Raw genomic sequence first — 21,716 nt, 5'->3', positions numbered from 1 at the left:
TCTTGGTCCAGCCCGCACATAATAACCACTCAGAAGATACTGCCTGCTAAGTAATTCTAAGCTTTCTGGATCTGCAGTTCACTTGAACACTGAGGCCAGATGAAGCTTCCTGGGGCACAGCGCTGTCCACACCCCTCCCCGGCATAGGACAGTTCATGGTTCTCCATTTCCTGCAGCCTGGCAGCACAGCGCCATGGCAGCTTTGTTCCCCACCCCCTTCTTTGCACAGTCCATGCCGAGGCCAAAGTGAACCATCCTTGGCTGGGGCAGGCCTAGGCTCTGGGCTCACGCCACTCCTCGGCCTGATGCCCGCCGCTCTGCAATGGAGCTCTGGACCCTAAAGGCTCTAATATCTCTCTCATTTGCTAAGTTTCTTCCTCTGATTTTTAAATAAAAGTTCTTTTTGAAAGACTCTGGTCTTTATCGGTTAGGGTGAATATTAAGGGGATCAGTGTGAATCTTATAACCAGATGCGGTAACTGTCCCAGGCCTGGAACCCCAGGTGGCAGCAATGGTGAGCTGATGGAAGTGGGAAACTTGGAGAGGGGCGGATTTGAGATCATGTAATGTCCCTGGAGCTCCTCTGCGCTTGGAGAGTCCATTTCAGGGAGAAGAGGGAGGGGGACTAGAAGTCTAGCACAGCCAGCCTGTGGAGGCCTCGTGTATTAACCACATCTCTTGTTCTCTCTGATGCTCTGACATCTGGGGCCTTACTGGCCCTCGGGGGACTGCCTCTCCCAGGGCTAGCCAATTCCTAAAGACAGTGAACAACTCGCTTGCGAGCACACCTTTCAAATGCAAGCCAGCCAATCCAGAGCCCACACCCCAACCACCTCCTGCCTCAGGCTCTCACACTTGGGGCCATTATCCACCTGCCCTCATCACTCCAGGCCCAAGTGCCAGACAACCAGGGACAGCCACTAGGCCACAAAGCCCAGCGCAACTATTCAAACTAGCCAATCCTAAACCTGCTTACCCTGCCTCACTCGATCCTTCCTGCTGAAACCACAATAAATGCTCTTGGCCACATTTCCCTTTCTTCCCTGTGCCTCCCGACTGACCCTGGTGCTCCCTGTGTAGCCCCCCAGGATGTAGGTGCCCTTGCCTCCTGGGGACTGTAACAAGCTATCTTTTCTTTTTTTTTAAAATTCAGATTCAATTAATTAACATATAGCATATTATTAGTTTCAGAGGTAGAGTTCAGTGATTCATCAGTGTATCACGTGCCCTCCTTAATGCCCATCACAGAGTTACCCCCTTCCCCCACCCCCCTCGTCTCCAGCAACCCTGTTTGTTTCCCAAGATTAAGAGTCTCTTATGGTTTGTCTCCCTCTCTGATTTCGTCTTGTTTTATTTTTCCCTCCCTTCCCCTATGATCCTCTGTTTTTTTTTTTTTTTAAAGATCTTATTTATTTATTTGACAGAGAGAGAGACAGCCAGAGAGAGAGGGAACACAAGCAGGGGGAGTGGGAGAGGAAGAAGTAGGCTCCCAGCGGAGGAGCCTGATGCGGGGCTCGATCCCAGAACGCCGGGATCACGCCCTGAGCCGAAGGCAGACGCTTAATGACTGAGCCACCCGGGCGCCCCTAATACACTATATTTTAAAACACCTGAGACTGTATCCTTATCGAGGCCTTCTCTATGGTATCCATGCTGCCCCCAGAGCCAGAGATGGAACACCGGGTGCAGAAACACCAGTATACAGGGTTCTCTGCAGCCAGGCCTGGTGAGCCTGGAGCTGATACCAGAGGAAATACTCATGATCATGATCATAATCATCATGCCAATAATAATGAGAACGAACGTTCACCAAGGGCTTAGAGTGTTTCAGAAACTGTGAAAAGCGATTTGATGTTAATTATTCCTTAGTGATCATAATATCCAGGGATGTTATAAAAGCTACTGATTCAGTTCTACTGCCTGACACCTTTCTTTGGATACTAATGTTTCTACCCAGGGCCTTGTTTTGGTAAAATGCATCTAAAGAGAGTGTCATATCGAATTCTATGTTGAAAATTATACAAATTTTTATTTTAAAGGAATAAGACCAGTTTTCTGCTTTCTGCATTGATGTTGTAGGAAATATGATTTTAAAAAAAGAAAAAGTCTAGCCCTCCTGTGTCATAGTCAACCACACGAGAGGGTCACTGGGTGTGAGTTGACTGTAGCCACCTGGGGGTGGGGGGGTCAACCGCAGACCCGCCCACCAGCCATCCTCCTTCCTGTACCTGACCAGCTTCATTTCCTCAGGAGAGTATGTGCATGTGTCACTGGGCCATAGGGAACGGGTGAGGGCAGAAGAATTGATAAGACAAAATAAAACAAAACAAAACAAATTCCAGCCCTTAGGAAAAGATGAAAGACCCTCTTATTCATTTTATAAAGTCAGAGTAAACTGTAATACTTAAACTTGTAAAGATTGTACAAAACTGTAAACCAGTGGCTCTCCAAGTGTGGTCTGGGGAAATTTTGGAGGCCTTAAGACCTCAGAGGGTCTATGAAGTGGTTTAGATCATGTTCATAACTACAATATACTTCTACACTGTAATTTATAAAATATAAAATAATATAGAATTATTTTAATAGTAATAATACTTGCCTTTTTTACTCTCATTCTCCTATGATACAGTCAAGTTTTCTAGAGGCTACACGGTATGTGATGGTATCACTCTGATAGCTAATATAATGTATGTTTATATTTTCTAGAAACTTCTAAGGTTTAGTATAAACATATGTTCTCTGTTCTTCTTTTGTGCTTTTATTAGCTATCTTGGTTACATCTACTATAAGCAATATAACTTCATTATCACTCAATATATTATTCTTAATATATTATTATTTTGAAATAAAATCTTTCCTTGCTCTTCTGTGAAAACAGACTATGAGTACACTTATTGTTTTATTTTGGAATAGTATTTTTATGATTTTCCAAGAACTTTTCTAATTTTTAAGGTTTTCTCTAAAACTGTCATTTTAGGGGCGCCTGGGTGGCTCAGTCAGTTAAATGTCTGCCTTCAGCTCAGGTCATGATCCCAGGGTCCTAGGATCGAGACCCACTTTGGGCTCCCTGCTCAGTGCTGAGTCTGCTTCTCCGTCTCCCTCTGCCCCTCTCCCTCGCTCCCGCGTGTGTGAGCACAGGCGTGCACTCTCCCTGTGTTTCAAATAAATAAAACCTTTAAAACCAAAAAAACCCCTGTTATTTTAAAATTTAAGAATCATTTACCCCGGGGGCGCCTGGGTGGCACAGCGGTTGGGCGTCTGCCTTCGGCTCAGGGTGTGATCCCGGCGTTCTGGGATCGAGCCCCGCATCAGGCTCCTCCGCTGGGAGCCTGCTTCTTCCTCTCCCACTCCCCCTGCTTGTGTTCCCTCTCTCGCTGGCTGTCTCTCTCTCTGTCGAATAAATAAATAAATACTTTAAAAAAAAAAAAGAATCATTTACCCTAAAATAAAAGATAACGTGTTTATGGTATTTTTTCTTATATTTGTAAGGATGGATCACTGGCTTAAAAAGGGAGATCAGAGGACCCCTGTTTCTCAACCCAAAGTGTACCATTTATATGAAAAGATGCTGAGAAAAATGAAACTGACTTATCAGGAAGTTCTCCGACTCATGGAAGGGAGGGATGTTTTCCAAAGAAGTTGGGCAAATAAACGGAATTACACGGAAGCTATCTTTCCCTCAGTTTTACAGATGTCAACAATTTGCCTTATTGTGTCTTACGGAATAAAACCTTTGTGGATGACATTTTTATGCCAATTAAGCTGAGGTAAAATTTTGAGACCACTCACTGAGAGCTGAAAGAAAAGAATTTGAACATTTTAAACATAGATGCGACGAGTTCTTTAAAAGTCAGAAACTGAAAATTTGTTTTAACTTTTTTTTCTAACTAGAAATTAAAGAGCCACTGCAGCTGTGTGAGGAGCATATGGGAACTCTGTATTATTTTTTTCTGTCAATCTAAAATTATCCCCTCACCCAAGTTATTAATAAAAACAGAGCCACGGAAGAACCCTGACAGGTAATTATTGACTTGGTTGAAGAAACATACACAATAGCTTTGTAGAGCTTACACTGCTGAATGCCTGCTAAATGGAAAGTTAACAAAAGCAATTACAACATGCTACTTTCCAATGAAACAGTAGCTTGTTGAAGCAAAGATCAAGCTGCAAACGTGAATGCTGAGTTAATTAACATCTGATCCGCAGCAGTATGCCCGGACTTGCTATTTGGCTTGTATTCATCCAGTATCAACAGCAACTAGTCATCAAAGATTGTTTGCATAAAGATCTTTTTTTGTTGCTTGGCGACAAACACAGGAGTTGCTAGATGAAACATTTAATGTATTGACTTTCATGATTTATCCTGGAACAACTGTACTGACATTTACACTGATGGTACAGATGCAACAGACGGTAAAACCACTGATGCCTTAGTGTCAATCAGGCAGTGCTACCAAACCCGAGTAACAGTCACTGCATTCTCCACTGTGACCACAGGTAGACAGATGGATAGATGGATGGATAGACAGATGGATAAGTAGATGCACAGACAGAAAAATGACAGATAGATCAATGATAGAAAGATGCTAGATAGAGTCTCATTTAAGAATGGCTTTGATGGGGCCGCCTGGGTGGCTCAGTTGGTTGAGCATCCGACCCTTGATTTTGGTTCAGCTCATGATCTCAGGGTCAAGCCCCGAATCGGGCTCCGCGTTGAGCATGGAGCCTGCTTAAGATTCTCTCTCGGGGTGCCTGGGTGGCACAGCGGTTGAGCGTCTGCCTTCGGCTCAGGGCGTGATCCTGGCGTTGCGGGATCAAGCCCCACATCAGGCTCCTCTGCTATGAGCCTGCTTCTTCCTCTCCCACTCCCCCTGCTTGTGTTCCCTCTCTTGCTGGCTGTCTCTGTCGAATAAATAAATAAAATCTTTAAAAAAAAAAAGATTCTCTTTCCCTCTGCCCTGCCTCCCAGCTCATGCATGCATGTGCTCTGTCTAAAAAAAACCCAAAAACCAAACCAAAACAAAAACGCCCAAACCAAAACCAGAATGCCCTTGATGAAGTAGCAGGAATTTGATTAAGTCTCGACCCTTGTGGTCTCTTTTTAACATTCTGTGTAACAAAATGGGATGTACATTATGGTTATCTTGAAAAACATCTGTAAGATTATCTGAGTTGCAAGCCTAACTAAGCAATTTTTTTCAAGGAACACTATTTTTACTTGAAAGAATAATAGACAACTACGGTTTTGGGTGTTTAGCAGACACTTTCTCAAAAATTAATGAGATGAGTTTGTCACGTCAAGGAAAACAACTGATAGTACTATTATCAATAAAATTTGAACTCTCAAGAGAAAACAAAATTAAAAAAAAATTTGTTCCTGCCACTGTAAGCTTAATACCTTTTCAACACCTAAAGACTTTTCTGATGAGATCAGTGGCAATATTAAGTAATGCAATATTTGGATGTTTTATAATGAAATATGGCAACATTTGGAACGACTGCAGAACTGAAAAACCTTTATTTCTCAAATGATCAATACATGTAAATACAAAATCATGCGTGGGTAAAAGAGCTCCTGAAAGTATAAAATCGAAAGGATGTTAGCAGGAATTGTGAAGTGAGAACTTGTGAAAATCCATTCCTCCATAAAAGTGAGGAATATTGACAAAAACTGTTCAAATCAAATTTTTCAGAACTCTGGAAATTAACCAATGGTTTGTGACAATCTGAGGGGTGTTTATTCAAGGAAAAAAAAAGCTAATTGTCAGTATAAACAGCAAACGTTGTGGCATTTACACCTCCCTATTCTTCTCTCCCCACAGCTCCTTGAAAACGACCAGCCCTGCCATCAGAGTGAAAACCAGCAGCCAAGCAGTTACTAGAGGGAGCAGATGGGCTTTGAGCTCCCCGGAAGCCCCATTCCAAGAGAAGCGTCATTATTTTACCTATCTGGTAAGCCCCTGGGAACCCCTCTCACAGGGCTTATCTTTATTTGATCTGAGAGCTTGCTCAGTTGTCAACAGCCTTGTCCTCAAAGGCTTGTTGAAAACACACTCATAAATAGCCAATGGGCCAAAGAAGAAATCACAAGGAAAAGTAGAAAATATTTTGAGATAAATGAAAATGAAAACACAATTTCCCAAAACCTATGGGATACAGCAAAATCAGTACTCTGAGGGAAATTTATAGCATTGGTGGAGGGTATGACAAAGATTCCATCTTAGGTGAGCCAGGCACGCACCTCTGTCAGCGCTCTCTCTCTCTCTCTCTCTCTCTCTTTTTTCTTCTGTTTTTGTTTAAATTCCAGTTAGTTAACATACAGTGTAATAAGAGTTTCAGGTGATGCAGTGATTCAACAATTCCATATAGAACCCGGTGCTCATCACAAGTGCCCTCCTTAATTCCCATCACCTATTTCCCCCTCCCTTCCTTCCCCCTCCCTTCTAGTAACCATCAGTTTATTCTCTCCAGTTAAGAGTCTGTTTCTCGGTTTGCTTCTCTTTTTCCCCCTTTGCTCATTTGTTTTGTTTCTTAAATTCCACAAATGAGTGAAATCATAAGGTATTGTCTTTCCCTGACTTACTTCACTTATTAGCATAATACTCTCTAGCTCCATCCATGTCATTGTAAATGGCAAGATTTCATTCTTTTTTATGGCTGAATAATATTTCATTATATATATAAATACACGCCGTATCTTCTTTATCCGTTCATCAACTGATGGACAGTTGGGCTGCTTTCATATCCTGGCTATTGCAAATAATGCTGCAGTAAACATAGGGGTGCATGTATCCCTTCAAACTAGTGTTTTTGTGTATCTTTGGGTAAATACCCAGTAGTGCAATTATTGGATCGTACGGTAGTTCTATTTCTAACTTTTTGAGGACGCTCCGTACTGTTCTCCACAGGGCTGCACCCACCAACAGTGCAAACCCCCCACATCCTCACCCACAATAGCAGTATATATTTAATTTATGTATTTAATGCCTACATTAGAAAAAAGAAGGCTTTCAAGTCCATAACCTAACTTTACACCTTAAGGAACGAGAACAAGAAAAGCAGAAGGAAGGAAATAAAAAAGATTACAGCAGAGAGAAGTACAACAGAGAACAGAAAAACAACAGAAAATCAACAAAATGAAAAGTTGGTTCTTGGAAAGATCAACACAATTGACAAACCTTTAGCTAGACCGACTGTCTTAGTCAGCTCGGGCCGCCATAACAAAACACCACAGACTGAGTGGCTTAACCAACAGCAATGTATTTCTCACGGTTCTGGAGCCTGGGAAGTTCAAGTTCAGAGCGTGGGCTGTTTTGCTTCCTGATGAGAGCAGAGCTCTCTTCTTGACTTGCAGGTACCCACCTTCTCTGCGTCCTCACATGGTGGTGAGAATGTTCTATAGTGTTTTTTCCCATAAGGGAACTAATCCCACCTGATCAGGGTCCCACCCCAATGACTTCTTTTAATCTGAAGTACTTCCTTAGAGGCCTATTTCCAAATACAACCCCACTGGGGGTCAGGGCTTCTGTATAAGAATGTGAGAGGACACCATTCAGTCCATAGTACTGATCAAACAAAAGAGATAAGACTCAAATTACTAAAATCAGGAATGAAAGGTGGGACATTTCTGACCGTAGAGAAAGAAAAAGGATCATAAGGCAATACCGTGAACAACTGTACACAAATCAACATATCGGATGTCCCGGATAGAGTGAACAAATTCCTAGAAAGACATGAATTACAGAAACTGACTCAAGAAGAAATAAAAAAAATCTGGATAGACAGACCTACAACAAGTGGAGAGATGAAATTAGTAATAAAAAAACCTTCCCACAAAGAAAAGCCCAGGTCCAGAAGGCTGCACTGGTGAAGCCTAACATACGTTTAAAGAAGAATTAACATCAGCCCTTCACAAACTCTTCCAAAAAATAGAAGAGGGAACACATTCCAACTCACATTATGAGGCCAGTATTACCCTGATAAAGAACTAGAGCAAGAGGCGTATATAATTGTTGACCACTATGTGGTGCACCTTAAACCAATACGATATTGTATGTCAACTATAATTCAAGTGCAAATTAAAAAAAAACCTAAAAACATCATAGGAGAAGTCAAACTATTGTCCAATATTTATTATGAATAAACACACAAAAATCCTCAACAAAATACTAGCAAACCAAATCCAGCAACATATAAAAGGGATTATAAATCATGATAAAGCAGGATTTTTCTCATAAACTCAAGGGTGGTTTAAAATATGAAAATCAACGTCCTACACCGTGTTAATACAATGAAAGAAAAAAACCCTCGCACGATCGTCTTAATGTGGAAAAAACATTTGGCGAAATCCAACATTTAACAAACTCTGAAAAGAAGGGCAGTGTCTCCGCCTGATAATGAGCCTCTATGAGGAACCCACAGCTAACATCACACTGGACAGTAAAAGACAGAAATCCTTCCCCCTAAGATCAGGAAAATGACAAAGGTGTCCCCTCCAACCACTTGTATTCAACACTGTACCGGAAGTTGTAGCCAGGGCAATTAGGCAAGAAAAGGGTATAAAAGACATCTAGATGGGAAAGGAAGAAGTAAAATTATCTGTATTCACAGATGACATGGCATTGTGTACAGAAAATCCTAAGGAACCCATCACAAAACAAAAGAAACAAAACCTCTTAGAGCCAATAAACGAGTCCAGTAAGGTTTTAGGTCACAAATAAAAATCAATCGTATTTCTATACACTGGCAATGAACAATCAGAAAATAAGATTAACAAAATGCGAAAGAGACTAACAGATTTTAACAAAATAAAAAAGATTTGTTGGTATTGGTGTTTGACTTTATGTTGTAGCTAACCTTTAATAAACTATGACTTGTCCAATTTAAAAGTAGTATCAAAGAAAAAAATCTCTATCCAAAAAGGCTATTAAAAATATTCCACCTGTTTCAACTACAACATGTTTCAGCAGATGGAATCTAGGAGAAGATTTGAGAACCCAGATATTTTCTAATCTAGACATTAAGAGATTTGCAAAAATAAAATACAATGCTATACTCTTAATACATTTTTTGGGAAAGTAATATTTTTTATAAAACTATCTGGGGCACCTGGGTGGCTCAGTCGGTTAAGAGCTGCCTTTGGTTCAGGTCATGATCCCGGGGTCCCACATCAGTCTCCTTGCTCAGCAGGGAGCCTCCTTCTCCTTCTCCCTCTGCCTGCCACTCCCCTTGCTTGTGCTCACTCTCTCACTCTCTGTCAAACAAATGAATAAAATCTTTAAAAAAATTTATTTGTATTAACAGATAATGGGTTGCTTACTGTCACTTAAAAAGTAATAAATACATTTTATCAGTTTTCAATTCTTCCTAATTTAGCACATATCGATAGGCAAAAAACACATAAACAAAAGCTCTTTAGAATCTTCAGTAATCTTTTTAAAGGTTTTATTTATTCTCATGAGAGAGAGGCAGAGAGAGAGGGAGAGAGCATGAGCAGGGGCGGGAGGCAGAGGGAGAAGCAGACTCCCCACTGGGCAGGGAGCCCGATGTGGGGCTTGATCATGACCTGAGCAGAAGGCAGATGCTTAATTGACTGAGCCACCCAGGAGTCCCTTTAGTAATTTTTAGGAGTGTAAAAGTGTTCTGAAACCAAAAATTTGAGAAGTTACTTCAAACTTTATGTAAATATTATATACATTTTTCTATGTATAAAATATTTAATAATTGGGGTGCCTGGCTGGCTCAGTCGGAGGATCATTAGACTCTTGACCTCAGTGTTAGGAGTTCGAGCCCCACATTGGAGGTATAGTTAGTTTACTTAAAAAAAAAAAGACAAAAAAAACAACCGGGGCGCCTGGGTGGCTCAGTTAGTTAAGCGTCTGACCCATGATTTTGGCTCAGGTCATGATCTCAGGATCATGGGGTTGAGCCCTGCATCATTGGGCTCTGCGCTCAGTGGGGAATCTGCTGGAGATTCTCTCTCCCTCTCCCTCTCCCCCTCCCCCTGCTCGTGCTTGCTCGCTCTAAATAAAATCTTAAAAAAACCAAATCAAAACAAAAAATCTATATATAATAATTAAAATTTAAATGAAAAAATAAATTCTTAAGAGAAAATCTAGGAGACTACACGTAAAATCTAGGTTCAGGGAAACCTTAATCAGGACAGAAACCCAGAAGCTGTAAAAGGAAAGTCAATTTATTTAGCTTTTTACAAATTTTAAAAGACTTCTGGCAAAAGATATAAGAATAAGTCAATGAATAAAAGATGCATCTTTCAGTTTTTTCCAATGAAGGTGAAAAAGGGTCTATATCTGTAATGTACAGAGAAGTCACATGAAGTGACGTGGAAAGACAAACACAATTTGAAAAATGGGGAAAGGCCATGAATAGGAAGTTACAGCATGGCCAACCCAAATACCCAATAAAATAAACATAAAAGACATTCATACTACGCAATGGGGATGCAAATTAAGATAACAACGAGATAGCTCTTTATCACCAAGAGATTGGGAAAAATAAGGAGTGACTGCACCTGTCGCTGGTGGAGATGGAAAGAAAAGTCTTCTCCCCTGCTCTGCTAGTGAAATCTGAATTGCTACAGTCCTTTTGAAGAGCAATCTGGAAAAATCTATTATAATTAAAAACACACATAACGGTGCAACCTGGCAACAAAAGCCCATGTCAATTCAAGCACCAGTACATAAGGACATACTTACAAAGATATTGACTGCAGCATTGTCTGACAAAGCAAAAATCTGGAAAACTGTACATCTAGGTATGGCATTAAAAAGAATCAGTTTGCTCCGCTGGCTGACTTAGAGGGATTTCCAGAAAATATTAACAGGAAAGAAAGGCAACGCTGTGTATGTGTGTGTTTGTATCTACATCTATCTCATTTTGTAAAACCACTATTGATGAAAACGTACATGGACACGTGTACATACATGGATACTGTGTGTGTACGTATCTTACAAGAAAAATATGAAAGCACATACACGTACTGATGTGGGTCCCAGGAGCAGCAAAGGGTAAGCTGATGCCCTCTGAGACCCCTGGAAGATGCCTCTCCTGCTTTCCTGACACACTTTTCTCCTCATCAATCCAGTCCTCTTACCTTTCGCCCTAGGCTAGGGAAGGTCAGTCGAGACAGTCATGTTCCAGCACTCCTGCAGTACTCGGAATTTGTACAGTACTTCCCGTTTCTATCACATCCATGAACCTATAATCATATATTCGTTTTCTATCATTTGTTAACTGTTTCTATGTGTTGCCATCTGTCTCACGAGAGACAAAATCGGGCAGTGGTTAACGGCGCGGACTGGCGGGTCGGACCACCTGGGTTTGATTTCAAGCTCCATTGCTAACTTACTAGCTGTGTGAACTCGGTGAGTGACATATTTTCCGCTTCCCCATCTGTGAAATGGGACCAGTAACAGTACCTCTCGCAGGCTTGTCGTGAGCAGACGTGTGAGCACGCGCACCGCGCTGAGTGCGATGCCCGGCACATGGCGGTGCTACAGCCGTGAGCTGCTGCTCTCAGAATCACGATGGTCTCACCTCTCCAAATTTTAAACTCTTGGAGGTATTATAAGCCGCCTATATTCTTTTAGATCCCTTTTGTATCCCTTCCTCATTATTTCCTAGAATAATGCTATTTCAAAGCGCTCAAATATTTGTTGAATAAATAAACGAATGACTCTTATATTTGAGAAATCTCTAGAGAAGGAAATTGCTGGGCATTTGATTGTCACTTACGTGGCAACCAGCAAGTAAATCTCTTTACCAGGTGGTTGATCTCACCTGGCACTTAAACCTGTTTTGTTAAGAGGGAAGAATATTTGTCTTAAAATCTGTCTTCTCAAACAACACAGGAAGACCTTTCTTCTCCACTGACGAGCTGGACACCTCACCTTAAACTGTCATAAGGAAATGAGCCATTGGTGGCAGAAACACAGGCCTCGGGGTTCCTGAGCCCTGTGATTTACCGGCAGCTCTTTGGGAACATACGACATAAGCTTAATACAAAAATAAACTGTATTAGATGATACATTTCTTTAAAGCACCTGGTGAGAGGCGTTCAAACCCTTACACTGTAATGGTCACCTGCCTGTTCTTGTGTCTGTATTGTCCAAGCTTATCTAAGGATAGTTTTGTTTCTCCGGAGGTTTAAATGGGTCTGGGGGCTTGTGGGCCACGAGAGCATAAGAAGCAATTGTGAAAATAATAAAAACATCTGTCCTTTTGATGCCACCCCTTCTCCTCCTCCTGCCTCTCTCTGCCTCTCAGCTGGATCCTTCCCAGCAGCATTTTAACATGCTTAGGTCTCTCCCAAATCAGAACAAGAGCAGAACAAAACTGCCGTGCTTAGCCGCTATCCCACTCTCTGTCTTGCTCACAGCCAGATTTGTGGGAAGCGCTGCATATACGTTCCGGCTCTGTTCTCCCATGTCCCCCCTGGCTCCCCAAACTATTCGGTTTGGCTTTCGCCCCATTAGTCTTCAGGATGGCTTAACACCCACCCTCTGCCCACTAAATACGGCACCCCCTCACTTCTCACTTCACAGGCAACTCTGCAACTCTCTCTGGCTGACCAAGGCTCCCCCCCACCCCATTTCCTCCTCTTGGCCCCCAGGTCGTTTCCAGTGTCAACAAAGAGAGCACGTAACTTTCCATGCCTTTCTGCTACACGTACACAGAAGCACATACGTCATCAGGATGTGTATTTATGGGTTTTTTTCTGAAATTGTAGTGTTCATATCACTTTGTGATTTCCTTTTCCTATTTGACATTATACCCTAGACAGTCCTGAAGCTGAAAAAACATTCCTAACTACAATCTTTTATTTTGGCATTTAAATATAGGTATATCAGACATCACTAAGTGTCAGGGCATCAGGACAAGTCATTACATTTTTAGAAATTAGAGAGAAAAATTGGATTTTGTATCTGGGGGCTCTCTTGAGTTTCCGGGGGAGCAGGACCCATGGCCGCAGTCACAGTGCACAGATGTTAACTCGATGTAAGGCAGAAAGAGCATAATTCCCCATGGCTTCCGGCCACACCCCGACAGAGCCATTTTGTCTTGAGAAGCACTGAGCAGCTCACTGAAAACACTGGCTCCGTTATCTGTGTTTTGGGTTTAATTATCAAATTAAAAAATATTTTACATTGCTAAGCAAAAATGACATGATCGGAGATCTTGAAAATAATTTTGTTTGGGAGACAGCAGCCACATTCTGACAAAAGTGTGACTTGCTCAAATGATCTCTGGAAGTTTCCTTTAGTCTAAGTCTGGGCATCTTTCACTTTCCTTTTTCTTTCCAATTTAAGAAGTCACACCAACCCTCAGTGAAGGCAGAGTAAAACACCGACAGCTCAGCCTTCCTCAGGGCGCCCTTGCTAACCTTCTGCGGTGGGCTGTCAGTGTCACAAGGGAGGGGAAGTCTAGCACCTGCTGACTGGAGTTCAGCACAAAGTGTCATGTTCCGGCTCCAAATGCCGGATCCTTTCCTTACAATTTCCCAACTACACCCCTTCTAGGAATCTTCTGAAAATTCTAGTTATCACAACAAATATTTTCAAACACCACCCTCTTAAAATAAAAATCGGCATAGGATAGCCAAAAGTCCAGAAAATTAAAAGATCTCTATAGGGGCGCCTGGCTGGCTCAGTTGGTGGAACATGCGATCTCAGTGTTGTGAGTTCGAGCCCCACGTTGGGTGTACAGATTACTTAAAAATAAAATAAAAAAAAAATCTCTATATTCCTTCATTTTTAGTAGACTATAATTGCTTCCATAGGGATATTTCCAAAAGTTGAGTTCCCATCATTAACAGAACGGTCGAATCAAATGAATTTTCCCTTGCAACACAAAGGGGTTAATAGCAACAAAACAGAACGAAAAACCAAAGCAAACAAAAAATCCCAAAGAGGTAACACAATAGATCTTGAGGGGAACTTTTGAACATAGTGACAAAAACTTCCTGGAATTAAATAATTAAGACATTCACTCAAAATATAATTTAAAATAACACTGAGGGCCAGGCACAAAGCGGGTGTCATTATCACAGTCCTGAGAAGACTGAGTCAGGGAGCTGGGTTCTCGCTGGTGGCTGGCAAACAATGGCCCCCAGGCCAAGATGCTTTTGGGTTTTTTTTTTTCTAATTTTATTTTATTTAAATTCAATTAATTAACATATAGTGTGTTATTAGTTTCAGGGTAGAGTTCAGTAATTCATCAGTTGCATACAACACCCAGTGCTCATTATATCACGCGCCCTCCGTAATGCCTGCTTTTGAAGGCCAGCAAGCTGAGAATGATTTTTACATCTTTAAACTTCTGAAAAAAATGTTTAGTGACGCATAAAAATCAACTGGAATTCAATTTTAGTGTTCATAAATAAAATTTTATGGGAACACAGCCACATTTGTCCATTTATGTATTGCTGATACCTCCTTTGCATTACAATGGCAGATTTGAGTGGTAGAAACAGAGACCTGGGCAGCCTACGAAGCCTAAAATATTAACTACTTTCCCCTTTACAGAAAAAGTCTGCCAGTCCCTGTTCTAAACCAGATTTTACTGTCATCGACTTTGCGTGACCTTAGGCTGGTCTCCGCCCCTCTCTGGGCCCACCTTCCCAAAGGAAGGGGCCCGAGAAGGTGCTGGCCAGGATCCCCAGCTGAGGTCCAGAGCTGCACTTGTCGGACAAAGGCGGACGGAGCAAGGGCACCCGCTGCTGCCACCTACAGCTCAGGAAGAAGGTGGCAGCTGGGAGGCCGCCTGCGGCAGGGACAGTCACTGGCCGGCTGCTTCGGTGGAGGGCTCATCAGTGAACTATCTCCCCCAGCTGGTGCCATCGATCGACAAAAACCTGACTCTTCCACACCTTTCCAAACCGAGAGACCGAGCTCCAAGTAGACACATATCCTCCACATTCATTTCGGGAGTAACTACTCCCCACCATAGAGAAGGAATGCAAACCGATTATTACTACAGAGAACTGGACAGGGTACTGTGTATGCTTTTTTCTAGGTCTGAAGGGAAATCAAGGAAAGAGCTTGTCATCTGAGAAATCCATCTATAGCGCATGAGTCACCATCCTCTATACCACTTCATGAGACTCACCACATTCGTTCTGAACCTTCACGCTTTAAAAAACCAGGGAAGCGGATTTTTCACAGTTGAGGAAACCCATATGAAAACAACGCAATTAAAGGAGTCCAGTGGTTGGTTCTGCGTGCTCTGAACCAAGCCTCTCTCCCTAGAGATTCTCACAGTGAGCCTCTGGGCCTAACGTTCCCAACCCTGAGAAGGACCAGGGGAGGCCCATGCCCCTTCAAAGCAAAAGATTCACGTTGAAGAACTGTTGTCTTTGAACTTCCCATAAAACTCAAGTGCTGTGGAACGTGGCATCTGGGTGCTGGCTGCAGCAAACCCACCCAAGGTGCGGCTGGTGGTCTTCAGACGTGGCCACGCGCATGTGCTCCCACCTCGAACCCTCCTGTTGGTGGAGTCTAACTGCCGCTCCCCCCTCCACCTTCTGAGCCGGTCTTGTGATGTGCCCTGAGCAGAACCCAGCAGAAGTGATGCTGTGATGCTGCTGAGCCTGGAAGAGGATCGGAAGTTCTGCCGCCGACCGGGAAGGAAGTGCGGGCTAGACCGCTGAGTGATTAGAGGCCACGTGGAGAGGCCGTGGAGGATGCGAGGCCAGCGTGGACACAGAAAGCAGCCACATGACATCCCACATGAGACCAGCAGATACCCACCAGCCGAGCTCTAGCCAACCCCCAGAACTGTGAGAAATAAGCCAGCAGGGATCGAAACTGCCATTTCTAGACTAACTCTTCAAGGCAAGGAAGAGACTCAATAGTTTGGTCCGAGTTTTTTATGCGGCGTCAAGAGCCTCCAACTTACTTCATCATCTTCCTCTTCATCATCGTCAGATTCAAGAACACCATCCGGTAGCTCTTCTATAAAAAAAAAAAAAAATGAATAACTGCAAACATGGTCGGGAGCCTTGGCCAACAAAACCCTCCGGCTGCTGTAGAGACGAGAATGAGGTGGCACGAGAACAACTGGGTTTCTGGTGCCCACACAGCCATAGGCTCAGATCACCCTGAGCAACGTAAATCTCTCTCCCTGTTTGTACAGAATGCATTGGCAGTGCCGCGAGAAAAGTTAAAAGCTTTAGAAGAAAGAAAGTAAATGAGTAGTGCTAGGCACCGTGCTGGATATTGTCCCATGTGTTATTTATTTACTCCTTACAAAGACTTTGTTGACTCTTAACCCCATTCTATAGCAAATAGCAAACAGCAAACAGAGGCATAGAGAGGATAAGGGACCTGTTTCCGGTCACATTCCCATAAGTGACAGAGTTGAGATTCGACTTGAGTCTATTTCTAAATCCCATGATTTTTCCACAGAGGCCGGGGTAGTGGCCATGGTAGGTAGAGCTCCTGAAGGCTCCCGTGGTTCACTGCTAGACTGTAAAAGAGTTCACAAAGGGGATAATAGCACATGGAATCAGAGAAAGAATAAGCCTCTGTTTTTTCATCTATGAAATGGGTATCAGACTACCTACTTCTTAGGGGGGTTGGGGAGATTTTATAACATGTCAGAACTACGCCACCTGGCCCAGGGCCAGGTACACAGAAGGTGTTACATAGACGTTTGGTTACTTTCTCCTCCACGAAGACTTCCCTGATCCCTCACTGAGCAGTCACCTCTCTCTCTGCTGAACACACTCAGCATTTTCTGTAGACAGCACTGGACTAGCGTAGTACTAGTATAGTACTAGATGGTACCGTAGTAGACAGCAGTACTAGCCGGCACTGTGTAGACAGCGGTACTAGCCGGCACTGTAGTAGACAGCGGTACTAGCCGGCACTGTGTAGACAGCGGTACTAGCCGGCACTGTGGTAGATAGCGGTACTAGATGGTACTGTGTAGACAGCGGTACTAGCCAGCACTGTGTAGACAGAAGTACCAGATGGTACTGTGTAGACAGCGGTACTAGCCGGCACTGTAGTAGACAGCGGTACTAGCCGGCACTGTAGTAGACAGCGGTACTAGCCGGCACTGTGGTAGATAGTGGTACTAGATGGTACTGTGTAGACAGCGGTACTAGCCAGCACTGTGTAGACAGAAGTACTAGATGGTACTGTGTAGACAGCGGTACTAGACGGTACTGTGTAGACAGCGGTACTGGTACTGTGTAGACAGTGGTACTAGCCGGCACTGTAGTAGACATCGGTACTAGCTGGTACTCTGTAGACAGCGGTACTAGCCAGCACTGTGTAGACAGAAATACTAGATGGTACTGTGTAGACAGCGGTACTAGCCGGCACTGTAGTAGACAGCGGTACTAGCCGGCACTGTGTAGACAGCGGTACTAGCCGGCACTGTGGTAGATAGCGGTACTAGATGGTACTGTGTAGACAGCGGTACTAGCCAGCACTGTGTAGACAGAAGTACTAGATGGTACTGTGTAGACAGCGGTACTAGACGGTACTGTGTAGACAGCGGTACTGGTACTGTGTAGACAGCGGTACTAGCCGGCACTGTAGTAGACAGTGGTACTAGCTGATACTGTGTAGACAGTGGTACTAGCCAGTACTGTGTAGACAGTGGTACTAGCCGGCACTGTGTAGACAGCGGTACTAGACAGTACTATGTAGACAGTGGTACTAGCCGGCACTGTAGTAGACAGTGGTACCAGCCGGTACTGTGTAGACAGCGGTACTAGCCAGTACTGTAGTAGACAGCGGTACTAGCCGGCACTGTGTAGACAGCGGTACTAGCCGGCACTGTAGTAGACAGCGGTACTAGCCGGCACTGTGGTAGATAGCAGTACTAGATGGTACTGCGTAGACAGCGGTACTAGCCAGCACTGTGTAGACAGAAGTACTAGATGGTACTGTGTAGACAGCGGTACTAGACGGTACTGTGTAGACAGCGGTACTGGTACTGTGTAGACAGCGGTACTAGCCGGCACTGTAGTAGACATCGGTACTAACTGGTACTGTGTAGACAGCGGTACTAGCCGGCACTGTATAGACAGTGGTACTAGCCGGCACTGTAGTAGATAGCACTACTCTGATAGTGCTTGTCACTTTCGGACGATCAGTGTTTCCTAATGTATGAAAGGCTACGGACTGTCTGGGAATTGTGAGTCCCTGGGGAACAAAGCACTGGGCTTACTCGTTCCTTTATTCCTTATGTATCTTCCTTAGGATCACTCATTTCTTGAACAGCTGACATGAAAGTGACCAGAGCCTGAGAGAAGAGGACAGGAAGTCAAAGAGGAAGTAGGAGGAAAGGAGGAGTGAAAGGCGATTCTTGAAGACATTGCTCAGCATACGTAGAAAGGCGGCAGAATCACCCAAATTTAACCCCAAACCATTTCATAGAAGGGAATATGTAGAAACCCCAGGCCACCCACCATCCTCAACATGAGCCTCATTCTGAAGGGAAGGACTCTGCTGACTTGACTGGACCAAGGACAGCAGGACACGGACTTCTGTCCCCACCTCAGAGGGGCTTGCACGCCTCCATGCCCATCATGGCCCCGCCGTTGTCAAGAAAACTACTTTGCAGAGGGAGAAATTAGGTCACCCTGCATTTGGGCTGAGCCTGCGTTACCTAACTTCTACTCCCTCCCAGCTCACGAGGAGCGTGACTACTCCTCCCGCAGTAAATGCCTATCAGGCAGGTGGCTTTCAGAATGGAGTTGCAGCTATAGTCATCAATTATAAATATTTCTTTTTCAAATACGGAAATGCCCTCTCCCACTTTTTTAAAAAGAATCTTTGACATTTTGTGAGGCCGCAGGCTGGTCCAGCCACGCCCTCTCCCCTGAGCCTGCTGGCTCAGAGGCATCCTCCTCCCAGAACAATCCAGTCCTGCGAACTAAAGTACCTTATAAACCTCAGCTCTTGCTCCAGGGCATGACGGGGACATGAGCCCTGTTTCCCACACTGTTCCCTGGGTTCTGGCACAACCAGCTGCCCTCGCTCCGGTAACTAACAGTGCACAGTGCTGGAGCTGCCAGTCTCCTTGCTTTCTGGAGGACCCTGCTGGTGAAGCCGGCTCTGCCCTGCTCCTGTCCTCTCTTCAGGGATGGGCTCGCACTGGCCGGTGCCCCCTTGCTGGGGGCTGGTATTACGGACAAGCCTCCCTGCTGCTGCTGTTGGCGGTCATCTCTGCTTGTCAGGGTCGCCAGCTTTCCCGTAAGCTTCCCCAGAGCCGTCCTCTCCCACCTGTGGGGTGAGGTTCCTAAAATATACTAGAATTTTTGTATTTGGAAACCTTAAAACTTCATAGGAAAAATAGGGCTAGGGAACTGAGATGGGCTTGAATGTATGAAAACCCATTTACATGTTTTAAGTATTTACTAAAATAAAACAAGAAAGTAAAAAAATAAAGATTGTGGCAATGCCATTTCACATATCTTAAACTAGTAAGCTGCTACTAATTCATACTTTCCTGTTACTGTCCACTTGAGGACGAAGCCTGGACTGGGTGGGAACTCCAGCTCTGCCCTCTCTGGTTTTCATCACCATGCTGGTACATTCATCCATTCTGACTCATGACACATATCCTAGGGTATTTGTGTCTGTGTGTCTGGTCCTCCATCCAAGTGTTCAATGACTTTCTAATTTTGTTTCAAAGTAGCAGACTCCTAGGTAACTGTCTCTGGGGACCCTGCCACTGCCCCACAGATACAGAATAACTTAAATGCTTGAGATCAAAAAAGAAATACTTTTGACACTCTATTTAAACTGGAACTTACTGAGAGAGGCAGGTGTATCTCAGGCCTTTCCTGGACACACAAGGCTATAAAGCTTGAGCTCTGTCCATGATAACTTCTTGGCAAAGCACATCTCTCGTGGAAATGTCAACTGACCCTCCCTCTTCACATTCGTCAGCACGCTGGCTCAAGGGCCAGATTTACATAAGACAAAGAGATGGTTTTGGCTAGAGAGCAAGGGGACACCCCCCCCCACCCTGTGTCATGGCTGCCAGGAAGGAGGGAAGACCGACAAAGAAATGGAGGTGGGTATGTCTCGATAGACTGAAACACAGAGTCAGCCTTGAAAAAGATTTGCAGCCCAGATGTGACCCTGAGGCTGCAGAGGACCCCTGGCCTGGGACTGAGGTCTCAGCGTGGCTGATGAGCATGGAGCAGAAAGGGACCGATGTTCCGGGCCTTCCCCCTCTTTCTAAACTGTTGCTTGCCCAAAGGAGGTTATTAGGGAACAAGCTCAGCCCTGACTGAGGTTAAGGTTTTAGTTAGTGTTATTTTGTAAATATGCCTGCCCAGCAGAATTGGGGCTCAAAGTCCAAAATGAAGCTGTTGCAGGGGTGCCTGGGTGGCTCAGTCAATTAAGTATCTGACTCTTGCTTTCGGCTCAGGTCATGATCTCAGGGTCCTGGGATTGAGCCCTGTGTCAGGCTCTGCACCCAGCTGAGTCTGCTTGAGGATTCTCTCTCTCTCCCTCTCCTTCTGCCCCTCCCTCCACTCATGCGCGCACACACTCTCTCTCTCAAATAAAACTTAAAAAAAAAAAAAGAAAGAAAAAAAAGAAATGAAGCTGTTGCAGAAAATAAAGTTCTATTCCTTGCTCACCCAAATTTGGGATGAATCGTATTTGCTCTAGGAGCTGAGGAGGAGGATGTTCAAATGGAAACGGGCCCTAGCTTGAAGGCAACCGAGGTTTCACACCTCACTGGCTGCTCTCCCAGCTGCTTCCTGTTGATCAGGAGCCTCTCATGTCCTCTCTCTGCCTCTCCATCTGTGCACACGTCAGACAGGGATACGCCATCTTGCCTCTCCATCCGTGCGCACGTCAGAGACAGGGACACGCCATCTTGGCTGCCCACGGGGATCACCCGGAGCTTTAAACACTATTCACACCTGGGGTTCCCCCGGAGATTCTGATTTTACCAGCATGGGGTGGGGATTTACAGATCTCCTCAGGTGACTGCCACGTGCAGCCCAGGCTGTTGAACCGAGAGCCTAAAGAGCTGCCTGCGGGCTTCTTCCAGTGAATGGCTTCTGGCAGCTACCTAGCTCAAGCTGCTGACTTGGGAGTAGAGATCAAGAGATTCATTTTTTTACCTTCGCTCATGTGCAGAGCCGGATCTGTGCACATGGACTTTCCATGATGGGAAAGGCACGTAGAAAGGCACACGTGACAAACTCGGCCCCGGAGGCTGGCAGGGCCAGGTGCCTCTGACAGGGTGGGAGTCAGGATCAAGGTGTCTGGGGTTCACAGAAAGAGCTAGAGCTTCCCCTCCATCCTGGTCCCATCCAAGGCCTCCTGCACCTTCCTTTCCTGCTTACTATGGGATGTAGGTTGTCACCGTAATGGAGGAAGCCAGAGAGAAAGAGGATCATATCCTCTCATGGAGCCACCGGCAATATAAATTTTTCGTGAAAGAATGAACGCATATGGGAGAACGATGTTTTCTGTAGTGGTACTAGGGAGACTGGTGTTTGTTTTCCTTATCGGACCCTGGGACCCCAGAGAAGCCTTATGAGGTGGGGGGAACAATTAGGAGGGGGAGGCCCACATAAAGAGAATGTGAGAGCGGGGTGTTTGTGATTGCTTTTGAATTCTTTTTGTTGACTGTAAGCCTGAAGTGTGATGAGAGATCGCTGGTCTTGGGACAGCTTGGCTTTGACTACCTGGCTTTGAACTTTCGTTGGTGGG

General features: G+C 44.4%; 1 protein-coding gene across 4 annotated transcripts in view; it reads right to left on the bottom strand.

Moving 5' to 3' along the window:
- ARMC9 (armadillo repeat containing 9) overlaps positions 1-21,716 on the bottom strand; it is a 147,138-nt gene that overhangs the window by 55,107 nt on the left and 70,315 nt on the right. For all 4 annotated transcript variants that reach the window (XM_045794135.2, XM_045794136.2, XM_045794137.2 and 1 more), the window contains one exon: positions 15,916-15,971. In XM_045794135.2, the coding sequence (XP_045650091.1) occupies positions 15,916-15,971 (56 nt within the window). The remainder of the gene's footprint in view (positions 1-15,915; positions 15,972-21,716) is intronic.

This window comes from Ursus americanus, chromosome 1 (assembly GCF_024610735.1).
Source record: "Ursus americanus isolate L20-20 chromosome 1, mUrsAme1.1.p, whole genome shotgun sequence".
Lineage (NCBI taxonomy): Eukaryota > Metazoa > Chordata > Mammalia > Carnivora > Ursidae > Ursus > Ursus americanus.
Note: the sequence above shows the minus strand (reverse complement) of the source record. Positions and strands in the feature narration are given on the sequence as shown.